This window comes from Sparus aurata, chromosome 17, assembly GCF_900880675.1.
Source record: "Sparus aurata chromosome 17, fSpaAur1.1, whole genome shotgun sequence".
NCBI classification, from domain to species: Eukaryota; Metazoa; Chordata; class Actinopteri; order Spariformes; family Sparidae; genus Sparus; species Sparus aurata.
The window spans coordinates 36731780-36756979 of NC_044203.1; the positions used below are offsets into that span (position 1 = coordinate 36731780).

General features: G+C 40.1%; 2 protein-coding genes across 11 annotated transcripts in view; both read left to right on the forward strand.

Annotated features, from left to right (window-relative positions):
- Positions 1 to 24764, forward strand: dek (DEK proto-oncogene). Of its 3 annotated transcripts, none has more exons than XM_030393458.1 (12): positions 1 to 143; positions 1414 to 1575; positions 1818 to 1916; positions 2023 to 2132; positions 2441 to 2535; positions 2649 to 2778; positions 3442 to 3774; positions 4203 to 4361; positions 4684 to 4774; positions 5555 to 5697; positions 5837 to 5905; positions 24747 to 24764. In XM_030393458.1, exons 2-12 carry the CDS (start codon positions 1452 to 1454, stop codon positions 24756 to 24758), a joined length of 1365 nt encoding a protein of 454 aa, XP_030249318.1. In that variant the 5' UTR covers positions 1 to 143; positions 1414 to 1451; the 3' UTR covers positions 24759 to 24764. The 3 variants fall into 3 exon arrangements, with proteins under 3 accessions (XP_030249318.1, XP_030249317.1, XP_030249319.1); XM_030393457.1 differs by lacking the exon at positions 24747 to 24764 and adding an exon at positions 7015 to 7538; XM_030393459.1 differs by lacking the exons at positions 1 to 143; positions 24747 to 24764 and adding exons at positions 197 to 653; positions 7015 to 7538.
- Positions 9596 to 25200, forward strand: part of LOC115567153 (NACHT, LRR and PYD domains-containing protein 3-like) — a 54990-nt gene continuing 39385 nt past the window's right edge. The window contains exons 1-13 of one of the 8 annotated variants that reach the window (XM_030393449.1): positions 9601 to 9824; positions 10335 to 10423; positions 11078 to 11203; positions 11469 to 11612; positions 12748 to 12793; positions 12903 to 13128; positions 13600 to 15388; positions 15498 to 15671; positions 17003 to 17176; positions 17268 to 17441; positions 17530 to 17576; positions 18593 to 19157; positions 19200 to 19656. In XM_030393449.1, coding sequence (XP_030249309.1) covers positions 11097 to 11203; positions 11469 to 11612; positions 12748 to 12793; positions 12903 to 13128; positions 13600 to 15388; positions 15498 to 15671; positions 17003 to 17176; positions 17268 to 17441; positions 17530 to 17576; positions 18593 to 19134 — 3423 coding nt within the window. In that variant the 5' untranslated portion in view covers positions 9601 to 9824; positions 10335 to 10423; positions 11078 to 11096 and the 3' untranslated portion in view covers positions 19135 to 19157; positions 19200 to 19656. Of the gene's footprint in view, positions 9825 to 10334; positions 10424 to 11077; positions 11204 to 11468; positions 11613 to 12747; positions 12794 to 12902; positions 13129 to 13599; positions 15389 to 15497; positions 15672 to 17002; positions 17177 to 17267; positions 17442 to 17529; positions 17577 to 18592; positions 19657 to 25200 lie in introns of those variants that run through there. The other 7 variants (XM_030393448.1, XM_030393447.1, XM_030393450.1 and 4 more) reach the window with 7 other exon arrangements.

The window sequence follows — 25200 nt, forward strand, 5'->3', positions numbered from 1 at the left end:
ACGAAGAAGGGTAACGTCATCAGTCCCTGGTCCAATCAGTGGAGCGGCCGCCGCAGTAATCCCCGCCCCCCTGAGAAACCGCCATCATGAAATTAAAAACAAGAAAGTGACAGATGAGACGCAGTTCTCTGCTTCGTAACAAGGTAAAACTTTTAACGCCCTGTCCGCTAACGTCAGGGAGCGATCGTGTGGTTCTGTGCTGACATTCAGATGGAGTTAGTCGCATCGCTCCATTAAGTTGAAAATGGTTCACACCGCTATTTCTGTCTAATTACCGCGCTGTGAGTGAACGTCACTAACATTATGGTTGCTAACGGCAGTGTTAGCAAGCAGTGGCTAGCTGTGTGTTAGCAAACGTTTACGCCTGGTTTGCTTTTTAAACTCCGCTGGGAACAAAAGTTAACAACGGATAACTAACCGACAAACAGCGACTGGTGGCACAGACGGGACTGTGGAGGTTGTGGTGTGTCCCGGAGACTGATAGCGGGGCTAACTGAACGCGCAGCGGCTAACAATGTTCTGCGTAATGTAAAGTTGCAGCGCGCCAATCCGCACGGACGTTTATTGTGAAGGACTGAAGACACTAAACAGCATGGAGGGCAGGTGGAGTACGGGAAATAGTGAGCCGACCGTCTCCTAAGACGCTGACTCAGGTCTGCGACTCGCATATCATTTACAGACATAAGTTGTAATTGAATTTAAGAGTAGATTCTGCTCAATAGAAGTGCTTTGGCCGTAGTGAACCGCTGCTATCAGTGCGAACTAACGTTAATTCTATCCAAGCCACCAGACACCGTTGATAATTCTGACAAGTTTATGTTGAAAAGCTCCTCCTTGGAAAAACACGTATTCACGATGCCTAATTTTACGTCAGAAGTGATTATTAAGAGACAAATTAGGATTCGGCATATGTCTTATACAGCAAACTACATCAAGTAAAGGACATATTTGACATCTTTTGATGCTGGTTCCAGGGAAATGTTAATTTTGTCAAGCAACGCTTATCAGGTTTTTACGTAAATTGGCTGATTTATGAATGGAATTTTTACTTCATGCCCTCATTCAAGATGTGCATCCAACCAGTCCCGCTGGTTAAAACAATACATGCTCTTAAATATAAGTGAAAAAACTCCAGCATCGTGCTAACTGTTGCATTGTGTGAGGAGAAATGTGTTCAGTTATTCAGCAAATTTAATACAGAAGCTTAGATGTAATGAGTATGATTTTCTATTCATAAGAAATATGATTTATTTCTGCATGTCAGTGAGATCAGTGTTATGGTTCTTAATTCATAACTGAATATAAGGCTGTAATTTTAATTGTTTTGTGTATTCATGATTGTGCATGTGAAAAACATTCATTACCAGACCAGCATGGGGGATTACAGTGATAGAAACATCTTTCCCCTGTCAGGATAAACTGATACCTGGACAGAAAGAAGCTGCACAGATATGACTGAGGTGGCGGAGGAAGCGATGGACAGCTCTGCCGTGTCCGAGGAAGAAGTGGAGGACCAGCAGGAGACGTCACAGGAAGACCAGTCCAGTCCGAACAAAAGCAACTCCAAAATATCTGGTAAATTAAAGGGGATGGTTTACACCCTCTGTTCAGTCTTCCAGTCAGCAACTAAAATCACACCTGACACTGAAGAAATCTGTCTCTGGTGGTGAGACATGTAACACCACTCTGACACATTTAATTAATTACCCCTGTATGTAATTACACATTCAGGAACAGGATGTTTACAGTTCAGCCACTCCTCAGTCATGGTGTAAGAGCACCAAGTAATGTTGGTTTATTTTTCCCTGTCATGGCAGCTGCAGGTGATATCATTGAAGGCAAGAGGACAAAGAAGTCAGTTGAGAGGCTCGATTTCCAGGCGCCGAAGCAAAAGGAGAAGCTCAAGATTGGAGATGGTAAATATCTGACTTTGCTGGACACATATTTGGTTGTTGTTTTGTTTTCAGCAATGGCTGGATAGAGTAGCTAACAGGCACTGGGTTAATTTTCCCATGTTTTCAGGTAGCGGAGATAAATTGGGTGACATTCCGCGCACCGGCTACCAGATCACCAAGATGAAGCCGGCTGACCTGAAACTTCTGCACGCCATCCTGTTCGACAGACCAGGAAAGGTACCAACACCTGGATGATTTTAAAATGAGCCAACATAGAGACAGAGACTGAAAGTTGAGTCAGTGGGAGGGAAGTTTAATGATTGACTTAATGACATTTTCTTATTCATTACATCACTATTTACTGAGATTACTGAACATGAGCAGACACAGAGACGTCTTTATATCTGAAGTCTTTATTTTATCACCTTTCAGGAGTTCTCGGTTGTTACCTGCGCTGTGAACAAAACTACTAAATATAGAAAATATACATTTGCAGGGAAGAATAATTATATTCATGTCAAATTATTGTTTGTTCTTTTTATAAGATCGCAACAATAAAGAAGAACCTGCGTCTGTTTAATGGCTTTCCATTTGACGCGGACAGCGAACAGTTCACCAAAAAACGAGAAAAACTCCTCAAGTAAGTTTCACTTTGTCTCTTCAGTCATCAGGTGGGAAAAAAAACCTCAGTCCACAAAGAATGCAGCACAATGTTTTTAATACACTAAGCACTGTCCTTTGTTTTGAATTTAGGAGTTCAAATTTCACCAACACCAAACTGAAGGTCGTCTGTGGTGTTTTGGATCTGGAGAAGAAAGGAACCCACACAGATCTGGTCGACAGGATCCTGACTTTCCTTGTCGCACCGAAGAACAGTGGGAAGGTAAGAAGTGAGCTCTAAATCATCATGTGATCGCCATTTATGTTATATTTTCAATTGAACAGTTTGTAGTTTGATATACTTTTGTCCCTCTGACCCCGACAGAAACGTAAGCAGTTCAGGTTAAAACAAAAATTAAAGGTTCATGCCCCACATTTATTGGGCTCTACTTTTGCTCCTAATGTCTATAAAAGTCTAAAATACTCTTAAAGCTTAAGATTCTCTTGAGTTGGTTCAGGGTTGATCGAAGATGACTGCCGTACAGAAACAGAGCCGAGGACGCTCCCTGTGAGTTATTCTACAAAATGTCATGAATGATATGTTTAGGCAATTTGTATCATTCAAAATATGCTCTGGCAATGTTCTCTTGGAAAAATAAAAGGATGAATAAAATGGAAATATGTGTCGCCAAATATACTTGTGGCGGAACATCCAAGTAAAATGTATGTGTGGGAAACACTGGTTACCAGTGAGTCGCCTGATGAATGTGTTTGTCTACTGCTCACTTTAAAATAATTATTTTATAAGTTTTATAAAAGGGCCCCTGGTGTTGAGCATGACTTAAAGTTTTAAGATAGAAATTCAGACCTTTGAGGTTTCCTCTCGATCAGGAAGGAGCTCATCATTTAATGAGTAAACTGAAAGTGCTCTTTTTTGCTTTGGCAGCGTTTGCCCGTGAAGAAAAAGAGAAAATCAAAGAAGAAACTTTCGGGCGACGACTCGAATGCCAAGACCAAGAAGAAGAGCAAACCCAAACCCAGGAGCTCGTCGTCCAGTCCCAAGAAGTCCAAACCAGGAAGCAAATCCAAAGCCATCGTCATGGACTCCAGCAGCGACGAGGATGATGATGAGGAAGATGAGAAGGCGGGAGCTTCAGCTGAGGCTGAGGGATCAGAAACAGAAGACAGACCATCAGAGAAGGAGGAGGACCAGTTGGACAAGTCGGAGGAGTCTGCAGATGAAGAGGAGGAGGAGGAGGAGGAGGAGGAAGATGATGAGGTGAGGTTGACCAGCGATAAGTCGATTGACATGGAATTAATCGCAAACTATTGTGATGAATTGATTCATTGTTCATGTCATTTTTCAAGCTAAAATGCTGAACATTAGTTACTTTATTTGTGTAGGAAACTGAATATTTTTGTGTTTGGGGCTGTCGGTCGGACGAAACAAGACGTCTGAAGGAATCAGCTTGAGTTCACAGAAAATGAGAGAAAGATTTTTCTCTCAAGCACTTTCTGACATTTTACATTAGAACCGACTTACAGGAATTCATACATTCATACACTAATGGTGGTGGCTGCTATCCAAGGTGCTGACCAGCACAAGAGGAGCAGTTTGGGGTTCAGTATCTCGCCCGAGGACACTTTGACACCCGGGAGATCGAATCAGCAGTCTTCAGGTTTTAATCCACAAACATGTTTTGTCAGTCTCCCAAGTCAAAGTCGGCCAGAGGGAAGTCGGCTTCCAAGAAATCGGCAGCAGTGAAGAGACAGAGGACACCAGCGAAGAAGACAGGCCCTCCTAAAAAGAGATCGAAGAAGGAAGTTTCAGATGAGTCAGAATCTGACGCTGACAGTGATGAGAAGGTACAAATCACGACTTATATGATAAATAATATTTTGTGTAGACATAAAAATACTCCTAATGTTGTAGAATTGAATGGAAGCAGCCTCAGAGACGAGCAGTGTGATCTGTGTGTTTGTGTTGAAGATGCATCTACTTAGTTCTCATTTATTTTTCAGTTTTCTCCTGGGTGGTTGTGTAAAGTCCAGTTCTGTACACACATGAGCTTTATTCTTATTTACATGCTTGTTTTCCTGCTGGTTCTTCCTTATTATCAATTCATTTAGTTTGCTAAAGTTACATTCTCGCGTCTTGTCGAGCTGATGTTTATTTGTGGATTTACAGCCCCAAAAAAAGAAATCAGCCAAACCTGCCGCCAAAACCAAGAAGGCTGACAGTAGCAGCAACAGCAACAGCAAAAACAACACAAACACAGGTGAGTTCGTGCTGATCAGCGCAGAACAGGCGATTAAAGGTACTGAGAATTTTATAGAAACCTAATCGATAACTGTTCAGCTCAGTGATTCTCTCAGAGCCGTTGAATGTTGGAGACAATGTGACCAAAATTAAAGTTCAGAACATTTCTGACAGATGTAACCATGGAAACCGAGTGAAAAGCGTTTCATGTTTATACAAACTTTGGTTTTTACACACGGGAAGAAAAATCTGTCTGAAGGTGTAGTTTAATTGTGCATTGTGAGAGCTGCTGCCCTACAGGTTAGAGGTCGGAGAGCATCCAGGCTTTCATGGTTTCATTTCATACAATATCATGTTTATGTTCAACTGATTTTTTTATTTAAGTCTAATTAAATGGAGTCTGTAGATTCTGGTGTGCTCACGTTTGTACCTTCCGCACCAAGAAAAGCCTTAAATAACATTAAATAAGGCCTGAAGTTGTCTTAAAACCTTTTCAGAAAATGCATTACTTTCTATTGTTGACTGAAGTTTTTTTTTTATGTATATTTTTTATATTATAACTTGGCTTTTATCCCAAAACATCGGCTTTTTCACTGCTGTACAGTTTGTGTGGAACAAGCTGTATTTAAAATCGTGTCACTACATGTTTTGTGTTAAAGTAGAGGAACAGCAGCTGTGCTGAAAGGAATCTCTATATTAGCTGTAAATGTGTTCTTGTTCATGTTCAGATGGAAGACTCGTGAAGTCGTTTCGCTGCTGCATCATTCACTTCACCCTGTTCTTCTGTTTGTACCTGCAGCAGAGGACAGCTCAGACGATGACGAGCCACTCATCAAGATGGTGAAGAAGGCGCCGACTGAGGAGCAGCTGAAGGAGACGGTGAAGAGTCTGCTGAAGGAGGCCAACCTGGAGGAGATGACCATGAAACAGATCTGTCAGAGGGTAACAAGCCTCCTCCTGTTTACACCTGCAGGACCGACACTCACACTAAACACTCTGAGTGGAGTAGTTGGATACCCTGAAATAAATAAGGTAGTCAGAATATATTAATGATTTATTCTTGTGTCCTTCTTGTTTTTAGGTGTTTGACACTTACCCAGACCACGACCTGACTGTCAAGAAGGACTACATCAAACAGACCGTCAAGTCTGTGAGTGTACAAACACACATATGAGCACTGAGTCAACGCTGCCTTACTGGCTGCATTAACGCTGCCTTTCAAGGCGGGAATATTGTGTCATTCTGCCTCACCGTCTGTATTAAGGTTGCAGAGGCAGAATGGAGGACATATTTCACCTCTGATCCACCAGCAGAGGTCGTAACAGAGCTGCAAAGTGACGAGACCAAGCAACAGTAACGTGCTGAGTAATAGAAAGCTTGCATTTCTTAACAAAGACCAAAGAGCTGTCACCACCAAGAACGATAACTATGAATGGGCCGTTTCAAAAGTCCACACAGAGTCTATAACAACCGCTGTGAGGAATTATATATTTTTCAGATCACGTTCAGAGTAATAATATGAATAACAGAAACACTGAAAGTCGATCAGAATACACCCGAAATCACAGAACCATCCATCAGCTTGAATTTGGAGACGTTTTCATATAAAATGAAGTTTCAGGAGTGATTCTGATGTTAGAAGGATTCTAACTGCAGCTGCTCTTCTGTCAGATAATTGAAGACATTTAGGAAACACATTTTAGATGGTTTACTCTAAGAACTCAGTCTTAGATATTTATACAACGTATTAAACGCTGATGTCACTTTGTGAGCTTGCAAAATACTCTAAACACTGAGACATACAGCCAGACAGTGTTTGTTGCTGATCAGGGTCTCTGAGGTTTGTCTTGATGTCCTTTAATGATTATAAAGTATGAATTACATTTGTCTTCAAAAGAAGAAGCAACTTTTCATCTTTGAAGATTTTCAAGAACCATTTCTTTCTGAAAGAGACATGTGAAGGTGTTCTGTTGGACTCTGGGAACTTGTGATGTGGATCGTTATAGATCAAATGATTAATTGAGAGAATAATCAGTAAACTGATCTGAATCATTATTTTCACCTGTTTTATCTCTAAAAAAGAGGCAGAAGTTTTGTTCGAGTGGAGATTTTATCCATGTTACCAATCCTGATGATGACTTTGTTGAAGTTGTTGAGCGTCGTGTAGCTCCTGTCGTTATTACTAACTGTTTGTTTGTCAGTGTGGTTTTCTGATTTTTTCGTTCGTTACTTCATGCTTCTCTAAATGTTTCCTCGCAGCTCATCACATGAAGATCTGAAGAAGAAAGAAGCTGCAGGACGTCACAGGAGGGAAACTTCAGTAGAAATGATTGAAAAGCTCCTTTTTCATTAGTTTCATATCAGTTTGTTTTCATACGACAGTTTTATACATTATTATGTTTTTTATGAATGTGTGACCCGTGTATAGATTTCAGATTGGTGTTAAACATCAGCTGTTCTTTAATGTTCTCTGGCGAAGTTAAGATTAATGAGAGAAAAGACATTTCTGTTCATCTGTGTGAAGTTCGTTAGTCGACTTTTAGAAAAGGAAGCAAAAAATAGTGGGAGAATTTTCCTCAATAACGCCAAAACTGATATTTGTTTGTGACTCGATTCTAATTCAGACTCATGTTGTAATAAGATGAAACCATTTCTGATTAACACACTTCGACTCGTGTCTTTCTGGATTTCTGTTTGTTTGTTTTGCTCTGTCAAACATTAATGTACATTAATAGTGCCGAGTAATTTACTTACTTATTAAAATTGTACCTTTTTGAACAAAAGTGTCTTCATGCGTTTGAAATATTTACTCGACTCTTTTGCAGCAAGAAAGTTGAAAAATTCTTAACACACAATCAATGTCCTTAAATATTATATTGGTGTTTAATATCTGTGAGCTGTCTGACGGTGCGAGAGCCTCGAAGGACTCAAAATGTCTCTGCAGTTGTTGAAGCTGCAGCTGCCTCCGTTTAAAGAGCTGATGAACTCTTCTGAGACCGGACTGTGGAAATGTGAGGAAACAACTTATCTGACTTTTATCATTTCACCTCTGAAATCAGTTTATTTGTTGTCTTTGTGATCTTATTTATACTAAAACATTTTCAATCGAGGTCTCAACTGAAAATCAATCAATATCAGTTATTGAAATATGAAGTTAAAACTAAAGCAGTGCAAAGTAAGTAATGCACTTAAAACTACTTATTGAATATTTATATTTTATGCTTCAATACTTGTAGATCTGACTCTTGACTGCTGTTAAATACAGATGTTAGGATAAATATGATGATTTATTGTCTTTTTCTCCCTGGATTTCACCTCTCAGTCCCACATGGATGTTGTACTCTGCCGAGCAGGAAAGTCTGCAGACAGTATTCAGGACTGAAGGAAACATCTGAACCAGAGCAAAGTTTATAGGGTAAGAAATCAGAGTGATGTTTATTTAAGAATGAAAAGAGAAGAACTGGACTTCAGAAAAATGAATAGCATTAAGGGAACTTTGCTAATTTACACAGCAATCACAAAAACGTGATCTGTTACACCAGGAGTCGTTTGCTGAGTTTAACTGCATGCAAGATTACAGTTTATCTCACAAACACACACACACAGATAAGAGTGTAACCGTGCCCTCTTGGTCAAACTGAGGAGGAGGAGCTGTGTTGCCAGATTGGGTGATTTTAGGTCACAATGTGCAGAATAAAATGAGGTTGAGCTGCTTTTTTAAATACATAAAAAATATATTTAGAAATTGTATCTATTTAGTTTTGTAAACTCATGCAGTAATTCAGCACAACCTCCTTCTGTATGGTATATTTTATTGAAAGGCCACTCTAGTTTTGAAGAAGAAAATGAAACTCAGAATTTTAATATTTAGAATATGAATGAGTTAATAATACAAACTGTTTCATCAATGAATAAATCAGCTGCTCTCAGAGGAAAATAAGGTCCCGGAACACTGTTTGAAGCTAGAGAGGTGGCAGGGTCCGCCACATATAAACAGTAAAACAGTATCACTGTGTTGTCCTTTAAGGTTAGTTTGTTTATTCAGTCATGAACACAAAGAGAGTTTGATTATTTATTTTGTTTTGGCAGAAAAAAATCATGCAGCGTTCGTTATTCAAGGAAAACCGAGCAGGCAAATATAAAAATTTAAAAAAGTATTCAACATTTGAAACACACACACAAAGAGAATTAACACTGTAACGACACACACATGCACACGTCTGCTCAGAGCGTAGCATCAAATAAAAAGGATGAGAAGGAAAATGATGAAAGCAAAACATGAAAGTGATGATGGACCGTCAGCCACATGAAGAGCATCCATAAACAGACGGATCTTATTGACTTGTCCACTTCACTACATCTTGGAGGGGCGGCTGTACCTCAGCGGGTAGAGCAGGTCGGCTAGGGATCGGAAGGTCGCTGGTTCAACTCCCCCGGGCTGAACTGAGCTGCATGTATCTTGAGCAAGATTCTGAACCCCAAATTGCTCCTGATGTGCAGTTGGCACCTTGCATGGCGGGGCTGCCATCAGTGAGGGCCCTGCGATGAGCTGGCGACTTGTTGCTAGAGACAGCTGGGATTGGCTCCCACAACAACGTTTTACTGACGCATTTTTAATTTGACATTTTTATTGTTTTGGCCGACACAAAGTATATAATCATATAATACATGTAAAATTCACTTTAACTTATACATTTGATACATTTAATATTAGATACTTTAAGACTTGTACTGAAGTGATATTTGAACACAATATCTTAACTTTTACTCAAGTATTACTTTACTACGTTGTTTTAGCAACACTGCTATTTAATTGTGTCATATTTAACAACAGTGATGAACCACAGTACTGTTGCTGCTGTGTATGAATTCACATCTGTTCTTTATCATAGAAAATATTTGTGTGTCATTGATATGGGGGGATTTTGAGCAACTATCAGACTGGGAACCTTCAAAACATCAACCTGACCTGGCAACAAAGATTGAAAGTGAAAGTAAAAACGTTGTTTACCAACATCAGGCACCTGCTGCTCATGCGTCAGTGCGGCAGGTTCGAGTCCAGCTGAAGGGTAAGTTAATTGACTTCACTTTAAGAGTCTAATAGAAGATTATTTTAACAGAACATGTAGAATAAAAACAGATCTGAGTTCAGATCAGTGATTATTTTAACAGAACATGTAGAATAAAAACAGATCTGAGTTCAGATCAGTGATTCAGATGATCAGGGAAACAGTTTAGATCCTGAGAGAGACTCGACACAGACACAAAGATCTGACGTTAACAAGGAATAACTTCAGTGCAATGCAGATGTTTATTTCATATTTCCTTCTACTTAATAATTATTTAAACTTTATAAATGATATTCAGGCAGTAACATCGATATATTTCTTAGCATTTTTTCTGCATAATTTCCAATTTTCAAATGTTTTCTTTTTTTTTTTTAACAAGTTTTGTTGTTAAATCGAGGTTTTTCCTCCAACTTTTTTCAAAAAGCTTTGTGTTGACAAGTCCTAAATGTTGCACATGACGCCTAGACGACAGCTGTTCTGTTTTTTTGCAATCTTAACGTGTTTTTTCAGGTTAATGTGGTGAAGTGTGAAACCACAGACACACATCCAGAGACCTTATCTTCAGTCAATGACTGCAAATATCTGAGGACGGCAGTCAGGTATGCAGTGCCATCTGGTGGTCATATGGAAAAAGTACATAGGAGGAGTACAACTGTAATGTCTGTGTTATTTGACAGTGCAAACATTTTAAATTTTTATTATTTCAGAGTCTAAACTAACTATGAATTCTATAGAAAAAGAGACTGTTTATCAGAAACATTTCTAAAAAGAGCATCAGTGTCTTATTTTATTTAACTTGTTTGACTGTCAGCTGATCCTCGATGTGCACAAACAAGGTAAGAGATGTTTTAGAAGTAAAAAAGATCATTCAAACGCAGTGAATTGGAGGAGCCTGATACGTAAATGTCATTTTGAAATTTTAACGACAATTGAACGAAGAATACAAATAACAACCAAGTGGGAAACGCAGACAGGAGTCCATCACACATTTAAAAAGTATGCACTGCCATCTGGTGGCCATATTAAAGAAGTACATGGGTGGAGTAACATTATTTTGTCAATACAAATGTCTGTGTTATTTGAGGGTGCAAACATTTTATGTTTGTATTATTTCAGAGTCTCTTGAAAACAAACTTTCTGAATTCTAAAGAAATAAAACTATCAGTTCACATGATATCAGAAACCTTTATGCTTTTTCTAGATCTAAGTGAAGCTCGATGATGTCTGAAGTGTTATAGATCTCCTTCTCCTAGATTTACTGAGGGCTTGAAGATGAGTGGATCAGAATCTTCAACAGTCGGCTTTAAGTCTGTGAAGGCTGACGGCTCCAAAGACGATCCACCAGTCTCTGAAACTAATCCTCCATGTGTACAAACAAGGTGAGAGATGTTGTTTAAAGTAAAATCATACAAGAGGGGGGACATTGGAGGAGTCTTAAAACTTATATTCTTTTTTCTTAAGTTTAAAGACCGTTTTTACAACAGTTTGTGACACAGCCTGTGCGCTGTTAACAAACCAGACAACAGTTATATTTGCCAGGCATGTAAATGGGAATATTAATGGAATATTCATTTTATTTCCAATGTCACTCAGTCAAAATATAGTCTTTTTTGTAATAAGCCCTGTCACTGACCTTATTTGTAGTCTCGCTGAAGACCTAAAGATGAGTGAATGTGGATCTGAGAGAGGATCAGCGTCTTCAACAATCAGCTTAAAGTCTGCAAAGAGTGACCACTCCAAAGAATTTCCTCCATTCTTCAGCAAAGAACCCAAACCTTCACAAACAAGGTAAGAGTTTTACTGCCTGATTGAAAGAAATTGATAGCTGTTTGTTTGACTCATTTAATCTCAGCCTGTTGTATATTAATCATTTGTGATACCAGTATCAGGCCTGTTGATGCTAACAACTACATCAAGTGGAAGGTGGGAACATCCCCTCCCAAATAATTTCAGCGTGCTTATATTGTTATTTGGTTCATTTGGGGGAAAAAGTCGACCTTTCAAAGAAAGCGGACTATCACTGGACTATCATCAGCGTATGGGCTGATATAATGAAAAGTATCATGAAGTCATAGATTTAAATCGATGATTGCATTATATTTGCTAATGACTCTACAAGTAAATAAAAAAATATCAATGAGATTAAATTTAACTCCATTAAAGAACAGGTTGTTTTTAAAAATGGACGATCTGACGGTTGTAGATTGGAATCGATCTTAAAGGCTTCCAGAATCTACTTTTCAGGCCCATCATGGTTCCTCTCATAGGGTCCTTTGTAATTCTTTTTTTTTTTTTCCAATCTTCAAATAATCTCACTGTCAAGCCGATCCATGCCATGTGAACAAGCCAAAAGAACGATGTATCCTACTAGATCTGCTGATTAGATAGATGACTTTACCTGACTCTTCCGTGGATCACGTCCTAAAAACAATGCAATATTGTGTTTTAATAGTGTAAATGTAGAAATTCATTGGGTTTTTTTTAAGTTTGGGCCACATTTATAAAATTACAAACTTGCTCCATGCCACAGTTGCTTGATACAGACAGGGTTTGAATCCCTTTTAGATCTTCATTAGGTCAGGCTAAAAACTGAATCGATATTTACACATCATGCACATCTCTATTGTGGCAGGTGTGGTTAATCATCCAAACTATCAAGTTTAATAAGATAAAATGCAATATAATGATCAATAAAGTATAAAGTACATGAAGAACAATATATTAGAACATCGGAAAACATGATATAGATACATTTTAAATCAAATCAATGATCTCATGAATCTAGATCCCAAAATAACATGAATTAAAATCATTTAAAAGTTTTCTGGATCCAATAGGTAGAATATTTAAATCAACAAAAACTAATTTTTGGATGCTGCTTGTACTAAAATATGGACTAAGATATAGCTACTTACTTTTTCAGTGACCAGAATACATCAAGCATGCAGCAGAACCAGGACACCCTGAAGGTAGGTAGTGATTTAAAAATCCACTTATCTTCATAATTTATTATTTTTTGTCCCTACACCTGAGGGAATATGATGCTGATATTTTAAACATTTTCATGATTTTTGTTAGACGTTTGAATCTAAAGCAGTGGCTTTAGTAAGGAAAGCTCTGAGATCCCATACGAAGGTCCTTTCTGCAAAACACAAAGAAATGGTTGAGGAAGACAAGCAAGAGGACGTACGTGATGATCAACCGATGGAGATTGATGAAGAAACTAACGAAGCAGCTCTGAGGATTGCCCTCCATATCTTGAGGTCCATGAATGAGGATGAACATGCTCACACTCTTGAGCGAAGTAAGAGAAGACTGCATGTTACTTTATGAGTTTGTGTTTGTTAGGAGAGGTCACTAAGTCAGTCCACTGATGTTCAGTGAATGTTACACGTCAAGTTTCTTAGAGATTTGACCATTTCTGAGGTGTCAATAAAGGATAATTGACTGATTAGGGGAGATTTTAACATTAGTATTAGGGATGCACGATATGGATTCTTTTCAACCAAATACCACAGCTGATAATTACCAATAACTGAATGCAACCAATAACTAATATTAGCGTGTTAGCATGCAAGAAGCTCCAGTGAGCCATCTTGCAGCTCAAGCAGATGAATGTTGAGGCAAGTGCAAATACATATCATTAAGTGAAAGTCGAGTTTAGCAATGTAATGAACATTTCAACCTCATCAGGACTGAGAGGAAAGATACCAAGAGGGATAAGCACATGACAAATTGTTCTTGTTGTTGATGTTACACATTTCTGTCCTGTCAGGTCATTATGGAGAAATTTTCATGTACCAGAAGAAACTAAGATCTTTCCTGAAGAGTAAGAATGAATTCATATCGGAAGTAAGTACACAGCAGTGGCCTGTGCCTCTTAAAAAGACTTATACAAAGCTCTACCTGATTGAGGGGAGCAGTGGAGAGGTCAACAAAGAACATGAAGTGAGACAAATTGAGACGGCATTCAATAGACGCAAGTCTTCAGAAACTCAGATCAAGTGTGAGGACATCTTCAAGCCCTTACCCAACCAACAAGGCAAACCAATCAGAACGGTGCTCACCAAGGGGATAGCAGGCATCGGCAAAACTGTGTCGGTACAGAAGTTCATGCTGGACTGGTCAGAGGAGAAGACCAATCAAGACATCCAGCTCCTGTTTTCACTTCCTTTTAGAGAGCTGAATTTGATCAAACATGAAAGAAGAAGTTTGATGGAGCTCCTGTACGACGTCTCTCCAGGCCTTAAAGAATCTCTAATCACAGAAATGAAGACATGCAAAGTCCTGTTTGTACTGGACGGTCTCGATGAGTGCAGACTCCCTCTGGATTTCAAGGGAAATGAGAGATGCTGTGATGCTACACAGTCGGTTTCAGTGGACGAGCTGCTGACAAACCTCATTGCAGGTAACTTGTTACCAGACGCAAATCTGTGGATAACTACCCGACATGCTGCAGCCAGCTGCATCCCTCGAAAGTATGTGGATCGGATGACCGAGATACGAGGCTTCAACAACCTACAGAAAGAGCAGTACTTCAACAGGAAAATTGAGGATGAAACCTTAGCCAAAAGAGTAATCGCAAACATAAAGTCTGCAAGAAGTCTCTACATCATGTGCCATGTACCAGTGTTTTGCTGGATTTCCTCCATCGTCCTGGGAGAAATGTGTGCCAAAGCAGCAGGAGGGAAAATGCCTAAGACTTTGACTCAGATGTACATCTACTTTTTGTCACATCAGACCGCTCGGAAGCAAGTCAAGTACTCTGAAGATCAACAACTGCCCCCCCAGGAGTATGACGAGGTGATTATGTCACTTGGGAAGTTGGCCTTCCAGCAGCTGGAGAAAGGTAACCTGATCTTCTACGAGGAAGATCTTAGAGACTGTGGTATTGATGTCAAAGAAGCGTCTGTCTACTCAGGAGTTTTCACCCAAGTCTTTAGGGAAGAGTGCTGTATGCAGCATAAAGTCTTCTGCTTTGTGCATCTGTCTGTCCAAGAGTTTCTTGCAGCTTTGTACGTCCATGTGATGTACACGGTCGAAGGTGTGAACCTGTTGATGGAGGAACCTCAACAGATGACTCAAAGCAAGCAAGTATTTGACTTACACAAAGCTGCAGTGGACAGAGCCTTACAAAGTAAAAATGGCCACCTCGATCTCTTCCTGCGTTTCCTCCTCGGACTCTCTCTGGAGTCCAGTCAGGATCTGCTCAGAGGCCTGAAGATTCAGGTAGAAACCAGCAACACACAATGTCACTGGGAAACCATTGAGTACATCAAGAAGGAAGTAAATCGGTCTCATCCTCCAGAGAAGTATATCAATCCCTTTCACTGTCTGAACGAGTTGAATGACCACTCTCTGGTGGAGGAGATCTATGGTCACTTGGACTCAGACCGAGACTTGGTGATGGACGATCGCTCTGCTGCAGCTGAGTGGGCAGCTCTGGTCTTTGTGTTGCTGACCTCACCCAAGAAACCAAAGGAGATCGACCTCAAGAAATACTCCAGAACAAAGACAGGCCTTCTCGGACTCCTACCAGCCATCAAAGCATCCAGATCAGCAAAGCAAGTGTCCCAGATCATTTTCTAATTATTCATTTTTAAGAATTAATCACTTGAGCAAGTTCAACACATATTTTTAATTACAAGTTAACTTTGTCTTTCTTTTTATCAGGTTGAATGATTGTAATCTCACTGCAGACTGCTCTGAGGTGCTGGCCTCCATTCTCAGCTCGAGTGCTAATGAGCTGACTCATTTAAACTTAAATGACAACAACTTACAAGACTCAGGAATTGAGCATCTCTGCCTCGGACTCCAAAGCCAAAACTGCAGACTGAATACACTGAGGTGAGTTGATGCTGAAGCTGACAATAATGTGACTTAGCAAAACATCCGGAAACAGCCCCACGTCTAAGGCCCAGCCCTGAATCTTCCCACCACCATGTTTCACTGTGGGTTTGAAACACTGGTATTATTCTCTCTCCTGTTCATCTCTTCATATACACCCTTCTGTTACTGACACTAATGTCAAGCTTGGATTCATCTTTAAATAGACTTTTTTCATCATCTACTGTGAATTTCTGGCATGTCTTAGCCCACCTCAAGTAATTGTCCTGGTTTTCCTCCTTAGAAGTGGTTTAGAAACTGCTCCTCATCCTAAACTACACTACTAGAAAGTCTTCTTATGACAGGATGACAGCTGTCTTATGTTGTCTATTTAGCAAAATTTGTATCTACAGCCGTTTTTTTACAGGTCAGCAAGCCGCCAATTTGGCTGTCTTTTTTGCGGCTAGGTCCGCGGATTTAGACAGAAGGCGGTAAATTGGGGGTCTGTTTTGGTTTGCCAATATGACGCTACAGAGAGATGCTAGCGTCTCCTCGGTCTCTGTAGCTGTCTTCGTTGTTGTAGCAGCAAGCTCCTAATGGTCCCTACTTTCAAATTAAAAGCCTCCCGCTAAGAACCCAGTTCTAAACTACAATAGGGTGCAATGTAAAGCTCTTATTTTGAAGACAAATTTGACCTGCTTCACTGTTCACAGCCAACTTCGTGCTTCACGTCATGTCACATGTTAACGCATACCCCAGTGGCAGCTTTTTGGAAAAGAAGGAATATTACACCTCCCTTTTAGACAGACAAGGCGGCACATTGCAGCCTTTACCTTGCTGCAAGTGTGCCGCCTTTTCTATCTAAAAGGGGCTTCTAATTCTATCTCTGGGGAACTGAGCTTGGTGTTTTGGTCTTCTGTTGATGTTGTGACACTTTGGATACAAGTAATCCAGTTTCTGTAAAGTGTTTTCGAGTTCCTGCATTGCCCCCTTAGAAACCTTCTGTCTAGACATGATTTAACGCTAACAAAGGCCTTTTTTGGTTTGAAGAATAATGTTATGTCTGACATTTTGAGTCCTCAAAATTTAAAACGTTTTGCGACACTATTCAAGATTCAGTGTGTTCTTGGACTTTCAGACCCCACAGTATTATCACGTTTTTTTAAACGCCACTGTGTATCACTACTTATAAGACTAGACAATATAATACAATCATACACAAAAGCCTGCAAATTCAGTGCAGGTTGCGCTTTGCTTTGTGATCAATAAGATATAACCAAAAGATACCGAAGCACCAAGCTCTACTGAACATTATATTTCATTTATTATCATTATGCTGTTTTTCCTTTCAGGCTGAACCGATGTGGGCTCACCCAGAAAGGCTGTGAGAAACTGGCTTCAGTCCTGAGCTGTCCCACATCACATCTTAGAGAGCTGGACTTGAGTGACAACAACATTGAGGACTCCGGAGTGCAGCAGCTCTCCACTGGACTGGGAAATGTGTGCTGTAAACTGGAAACTCTGAGGTATCACTCAGAGAAGACTATTAATCCTTGTTTAGTATTTTTGAGGTGTATCAACCATCAGTTAAAGATGAATTCTGTCACTCTGTCACAGGTTGTCCTTCTGTAACATCACAGAGAAAGGCTGTGCCTTTTTGGCCTCAGCGGTGAAGTCCAACCCATCACACCTGAGCGAGCTGGACCTGAGCTACAATCACCTCGGAGAGTCAGGAGTGAAGATCATCTCTGAAGCTCTGGAGGAAGGACGGTGTGAACTGACTACACTCAGGTAAAGAACACAGTCTAATGTTGGTTTTGTTCTGAGTTTATACTGCTGGGACTTTATCCAGACTGATGTGTTTCTATCTGCCCCACAGAGTCGACCACAATGCTGAACACTGGTTTAAACCAGGACTGAGAGAATGTAAGTTGTGGATTTTTGTGCAAAAGTCAGTCAATGATGAATAGAAACCTTTCTGTTAATGTTTTAAACTGAAAATGAACTTTCTGATTGTGGTTGTAGACATTTTTCTTGCAGTCAACTGCACAGGCAGATGTCAGGGTGAAGAACAGCAAAACACAAAGTACATTTTCTTTCTATAAAACCAAGATTTTAATATATTAGACACCTCATTTAGCATTATCTGTTCATCTTTTCAAACACTTCTTTGTTTAACTCTGATTCAAGCCTTTCGACCATCAAGGTGTTCAGCAATCCTTTAATCTTTAAGATCTCCAACAAAAAGAGTTTTTTAACAGCTGCAGACCGGTTCTGTTTTGTAATTGGAAAACCTGAACCAACGTCCCCTGATGTTAGCTCACCATGGAGTTAACATGCGCATAAAGAATGTATTTATTCCAACCAGAAAGAAAAGATTGTAAAACAAAAAAAAAACGGGTTTGTAGTGTTATTAGGAGCAAATATTTTTCTATTGACATGGGGCTGTATATCACCAGAGTCATCAGCTAGTTAGCTAAATAAGCTGTGCAGCTCGTGGTCTGAACTGGGAGCTTGGAGCACAGGGGAAGGACCAGTGTTCACACTGCTAGCAGAGGAGCTTTGGACCTGGCCAGACAAGCCAGCTAACTTAAGTGGCTGTCTCTGCAACGCAATGTCGAAACTGTTACTTCTTCACATTATAATGATAATTTTAGTTAATCTTTGGATATTTTCATGTAACATTCTCACATACTGCACCTTTAAACGTTTACACCAGCCCTCTCATCTGATTGAAAATGTATACTGATCACTCTGTTCTGATTGAGGTGGTTACAGGAGGCATTTCTATCCTGATTATTATTGTTAGGGTCCATGTAAGGGTTCGAGGTTTCCTGAGATATGGACACCCACCAGCCATATAGAAGCAGATACAATCTATGGCTGAGTGGTATACATTGTTGTTAAAGATGTCTAACTCCTTGACTTCTTCCTTAAACCAGATGCATGTGAGCTAACAATGGATCCCAACACTGCTCACAAACTCCTCATCCTCTCCGACGACCAACAAAAAGTTCTCCACGGCGTTGAGGAGCAGCCGTACCCCGATCACCCTGACAGGTTTGACTACTGGGCCCAAGTCCTGTCCCAGCAGGGCCTGCAGGGCCGCTGTTACTGGGAGGTGGAGTGGGGAGGGAAATGGGTCGGGATCGGAGTGGCCTACAAAAGCATCAGTCGCAAAGGGTCAGAAACTGACTGTGTGATGGGATACAATGAAGTATCATGGAGTCTGCACTGCTCTGGGATGGGTTACCGCGTATATCACAATCTCAGGGGCATTGTCCTCAGTGTCCCTCCAGGTGATTCTCGTGGACTGGCGGTGTATCTGGACTGGCAGGCCGGCATCCTGTCCTTCTACAGAGTTTCTTTTGGAAGGTCGCTCACACACCTGCACACCTTCGTCACCAAGTTCACTCAGCCTCTCTACCCAATATTCAAGGTTTGGGGAAAGGAATCCTCATTGAGGCTGTGTCAGCTGGAATAACTTGGCAAAGAAAGGACTGAATCAAGGATATGTATTTGTATACAAAGGGGTCTATGTAGTAATTTTCATGTATTAATCACTTTTTTAGTGGCCATGTGAGCATATTGTAACGGGACATGGAATGAGACCTTCTCCGTCTTTGTCTACGAGCCTGTGAATGATTTGTGTAAGTTGTTTAATTTCACTGGACTGTTGGATTTCTTTGTGAAACGATGTGACGTTTTTTACATTCTCAAATGCCTCATCGCTCCGCTCCACTAACGTTTCCCCTTGATTCCACTGGGCACATTTCTGTCTTATTAATAACAACACTTTCACTGGTGTTGGATAAGAGATCTCATTCAGCTGTTATAGAAACCGCTCGACCGCTTGACCCAAAACTAGCAGTTAGTTTGGCTCTGAGTCATTTATGATGATTAGATTCCCAGTAAAGTTTTCTGTTTTTAATGTACTGATGTCCTTTTAGATATTCAAGCTCATTGTTTTATGCCATCCATTAAATGTGTTTGATAACCACATTTAACAAAACATGTATGAATGTCAGATGTTTTTTTGACTCAAAAAAATCTCTCCTCAAAAAGCATTTTTAGAAACTTCTTCCTCGTGTCCTCTGGTCGCGTCTCTCCTGGAGGTTCTGTTCCATTGGTCCGTATCCGTAAGCTTTCAGAAACGTTCAGAAATACAGACAGAAGGCTCCGTCTGTATCCGTATCTAAGGGCGTTCTCACACCTGCCTTGTTTAATTCGGTTGAATCGAACCCTGGAGCGTTTACCCCCTTGGTGCACTTCGTTTGGGAAGGTGTGAACACATCAATCGCATTCGGGTGCGGACCAAAACAACCGGACCGAGACCTTGTTGAAGAGGTGGTCTCGGTCCGGTTCCAAACAGACTCTGGTACAGTTCGTTTGTGGTGAGAACATGATCCAAACTCGATCCGACCCAACTGCAGGAAGCATCAGTGCTTAACCCCGAATTTCCACTGGATACGTGTCCGCTGCGTTACGGCCCGATCAGGTGTTTTGCTCCGCCGTCCGGTAACGGCCGGTTGCGTTTTGAGTCGGACACGGTGCTGTACGGTAGGCAGCTGGCGTCGCGAGGCCAAGGAGTTCCCGCGATAATCACATGATCACTCGCGACCGCAGTTATAGGTCTGTGTCATAAAAACAACGCGAAGTGTTCCCGACCGAAGGATCAGCAGAAGAGCTTGTGCTTGTCTCTTTTTTGAGATTTGTGTGCTGGTGTAAACACGGAGTGTTTTATTTTGAAAAGTAACCGGATGTCAAATTGTTGTTGTTTCAGTGCTTGACTTCCTGTCTGCTCGGTGCTAAATTCAGCTGAATTGCTGCCTCGTTTTCGAAATTTAGACCAATTAGAGAGCAGTTTCCTCGCGCATCACACATTTTGGTCCACTTGTAAATGCTGCTGTGTGAACACAAACCAAACTCGAGGCAACATGCAACATTGTAACAAGTTGGTCCCTCAGTCGGACCAGAGCAAACGAACTATAGGTGTGCCCTAACTCTGAGGATAAATTCATCTTTATCCAAACTCACCACAGGACTAGATTATAAAGAGAAGAGTGCCTCCTCTCTGATAGTGAGCTAACTGCCTCTGTTTTGTACGCATTTATGTTGTATATAATTTACGCTTGACGCATATATAGATAAACATATACATATATGACGTTTTTTTTTGTGTATGTCACCATCTGTAATGAAATGATGCCGATGGATTTAAACATGACAGTTCAGTAATTACACAGGGTCAGTGTGTGAACAGTGAAGCGTTGATGGTGCAGCAACTTCAATATTCATTATTCAGAATTCAGTTTGGTTCAAGTTTTCATGTTTTACTTTCTGTCTGACCAACAGATATTTTATTTCCACTAACAGAAATATCAGTTCATGTTAAACATTCCAACTCTGTTTATCATCTCTGCTATGATCCTGTGGACTTATTAAAGGGATATTCCGGTGTAAATTTAATCCATGGTCTAAATCACTGTGAAACTGTGTTAGACTCCCTCTCGAGAGATCAAGTTAGCAGACCGCTAATTTACAGAGTTTTATCAACCTCAGAAACGACTGCACGACAACAATACACTGCAGTAAATGGATCCAAATATAAACCGCCACCAAAAAGCCACAAATAATGCTCAGAACAGCACCAAACTTCAGCAACAGTACAAATAGGGTCTCAGCACGTAGTCCGGGGCATCTAACCTCAGCTAGTTCCCTTTAACCTGTCATCTTTAATGTTTTGGTCTGGATTCAGATGTTATATTTTAAATAAAATTAACATGAATGCATCACTGACTCGACTTTAGTTTGTGCACAATTTAACAGAAGTTGAATTTATTATCTTTCTATTTTTTAAGTGATTTTTAATGAAGTTTTATTTTGATTTACTTTTTCTTTGGTCAGTTTTAATCAGTGTCACAGAACTTTAGTTCAGGTGGATATCACTGTTTGAAAATAATAATTTCTTATTTTGCTGTTTGTGGTCAGTTTGTATGGAGTATATTTGAGTGTAATTAAATTTTAAATGTTATTACGGAAGTGGCTGAATGCTACCTTTAACTAATGGGTTATCAAAAATGCGGTTTAACCTTCAAATACGGCCGACGTTTTCGGATTTTCACTGTCCTGACAATTAGTCAGATTTCGTGTGTACAGGAACTCAGCAGCGACATCTGAGCTTCCCGACCTGACCGTGATGTTAAAGGAAAATGGACGCCATGTGAATTTGGTCTATACCGTCTCCTTTTACTACAAAACAAAAAAAAGGTTGTCAGGGAGCTGAAAGTTTCTGACACGAAAACTCATCATCTCTACTTCCTGTTGGTTTCATCTCCAGTCAAGAAACATCGAAATATCACGTTATTTAACTGTGTTTTCTGATTCAAAGTTGAAGTTGTAACAAGCTACGATGACTCGAATGCCAAGACCAAGAGGAAGAGCAAACCTGAACCCAGGAACTCGTCTTCCAGTCCCAAGAAGTCAAACAGGAAGCAAATCCAAAGCCATCGTCATGACTCCAGCAGCGACGAGGATGACGATGAGGAAGATGAGAAGGCGTGAGCTTCAGCTGAGGCTGAGAGATCAGAAACAGAAGACAGACCATCAGAGAAGGAGGAGGACCAGTCGGACAAGTCGGACAAGTCGGAGGAGTCTGCAGATGAGGAGGAGGAGGATGAAGATGATGAGGTGAGGTTGTCCAGACAGTAAGTTGATAAACTAATAAGTCAATCGACATGGAATGAATCAGAAACTTTTGTGGTGAATTGATTCATCAATCAAGCAATTATTCATGCTAAAATGCCGAACTTGAAAAATGACATATTTGTGTAGGAAATGTAATATTTGATCATTTGATGAGGAAAAGTCACCGTGACCCGGTCAGCCCTCCTGAGTGTTCAGTGAGCTTCCCTCTCTAGTAGTGAGACCCACACAAGGTCAGCTGTTTACTGATGGTGATTATGTGATGTCATTTAGACCAAAAAACTTTCCAGCATGTTTGGTGGGTCAGGATCTCAAACACAACACATTATAACAGCATCTATATGATTAGAAGCAGTTTGATGAGACATTTTTAGATTTAAAGGGTTAAAACCAGGTGGAAATTGATAAAAAAATCAAACCAACCCACAGGTCTCAGCATTATGATGTGAACCGTCACACCTCTTTAGGTTAGAGTTTCCAGTTTCTCTCCGTATCTGCTGCTTTTGTCTTGTTACAACAGAATAAACTAAATATCTCTTGGTTTTGGAATTAAACATGACGTTTTGAACACCTCACTTTAGTTTATTATGCTTTGGGAAATTCTTTTCGTGACTGTAAAAGGACACAATACAACAGTTACAGTCAAATATACACATCGACTGTGATATGCCACATCATCTACAGTAAAGAACATAAATGTTTGTATTCTTTAGGAAACTGTGAAGAACTTTTTCTCTTTTTAAATAAAATGATGATGAGTTGCTGCCTCCTCTACCTGCACCGTCACGTGACTATGAAAATAGTCACAAAAATCTAATTGTCTGCTAATCCTTGATACTGTGATTTCACTGGACATTCAAAACACAAAGAATTATGGGATACTGTGTGTATAAAAACCTACTGAAATCTGCAGTCAGAACAGCCAACAGTATGACTGGAGAAATATATGCACATCCTGCTGTTCCCCAGCAGAGGTCGATGAAGATTGGATTGCCTCATTTCCCTTTTGGACACTAAGGAAGTAACACACAAAGAGAGAACAGGAAAAAGGAAGTCACAAGGGAAGGGCAGAGAACAACAACAGACATTTAGACTGAGCAGCTGAGTTAGTAGATGTTATCTGAATACAAGAGATCTCTACAGAGACGCTTGTTTTCTTACTGATCGTCATTAAATCTGCTCATGCTCAATAATGTGGACTCACCACTGAATCCACATTCTGTCCAGAGACGATGCTGACAGTGTGACAGCTGAAAACTCACTTATTGATAGATAGTCTTTGACCAAATGTTCCACCAGTGGCTACACCCTGGTGTCTTTGCTGTTTAGCAGAGTGGATATGTTAAGACCAGACCACAGGTTAGTGCAGCTGCACAGCCTCATTTCCACCTCTGACCTCATACGGTATCTATGCAAAGCCTGATGATGAGCAAACATTCTCTTCTCCTCTCGTACAGTTTTATGGTAATCTGTAAACATATTCAGCCATGTTCTTGTTGAAAGGAGAGCATGCATATCCTACAAAGACCAAAGAGCTGTCAACACCAAGAACGATAATGATAACTATAGATGGACCGTTTTAAAAGTCCACACCGCAACTACAACAACAACCGTGAAGAACGATATCATTCAGATCACTTTCAGAGTAATAACATGAATAACAGAAACACTGACAACCGACCAGAATACACCCGAAATCACATAACCATCAGTCAGCTTGATCTTGGAGACGTTTTACTATAAAATAAAGTTTCAGGAGTGATTCTGATGTTAGAAGGATTCTAACTGCAGCTGACCTTTTATGTATGTCAGATAATTGAAGACATTTAGGAAACACATTTTAGATGGTTTACACTAAGAACTCAGTCTTAGATATTTATACAAAGTATTAAATGCTGATGTCTCTTTGTGAGCTTGCAAAATACTCTAAACACTGAGACATACAGCCAGACAGTGTTTGTTGCTGATCGGGGTCTCTGAGGTTTGTCTTGATGTCCTTTAACTATTATTGATGTTGACTCAAACAAAGTATGAATTAAATTTATCTTCAGGAAACCATTTCCTTCTGTAAGAGACATGTGAAGGTGTTCTGTTGGGTTCTGGGAACTTGTGATGTGGATCGTTATAGATCAAATGATTAATTGAGAGAATAATCAGTAAACTGATAGAAATCATTATTTTCACCTGTTTTGTCTCTAAAAAGAGGCAGAAGTTTTGTTCTAGTGGAGATTTTATCCATATTACCAATCCTGATAATGACTTGGTTGAAATTGTTGTGCGTCGTGTAGCTCCTGTCGTTATTAATATGAATTTGTCAGCACTGTTTGCCGTTTGCTGTTTTCTGATTGTTTTGTTTCGTTACTTCATGTTTCTCTAAATGTTTCCTTGCAGCTCATCACATGAAGATCTTTGTTTGTGACTCGCATCAAATTCAGACTCGTGTTGTAATTAGATGAAGCCATTTTTGATTAACACATTTTGACTCGTGTCTTTCTGGATTTCTGCCTTTGAAATATTTACTCAGCTTATTAGGAACAAGAAAGTTGAGATTCTCAACACACGATCAATGATAAATATTAATGTTTAATATCGGTGAGCTGTCTGACGGTGCGAGAGCCTCGAAGGACTCAAAATGTTTCTGCAGTTGTTGAAGCTGCAGCTGCCTCCGTTTAAAGAGCTGATGAACTCTTCTGAGACCAGACTGTGGAAATGTGAGGAAACAACTTATCTGACTTTATCATTTCACCTCTGAAATCATCAACAATCTGTCAAATTGAATATGAGTTATTGAAATGACTCCTTCAAATGTGAAGTGGGTAGAGCTGGTGGACCAGTAATCGGAAGG

Excerpts from the sequence above, each read along its gene's own strand:
- dek (XM_030393458.1), top strand. The coding sequence starts at position 1,452 with ATGACTGAGGTGGCGGAGGAAGCGATGGACAGCTCTGCCGTGTCCGAG. Across the intron at positions 1,917-2,022 it reads GAAGCTCAAGATTGGAGATG|GTAGCGGAGATAAATTGGGT; the intron begins GTAAATATCTGA and ends CCATGTTTTCAG. Across the intron at positions 2,536-2,648 it reads AAACGAGAAAAACTCCTCAA|GAGTTCAAATTTCACCAACA; the intron begins GTAAGTTTCACT and ends TTTTGAATTTAG.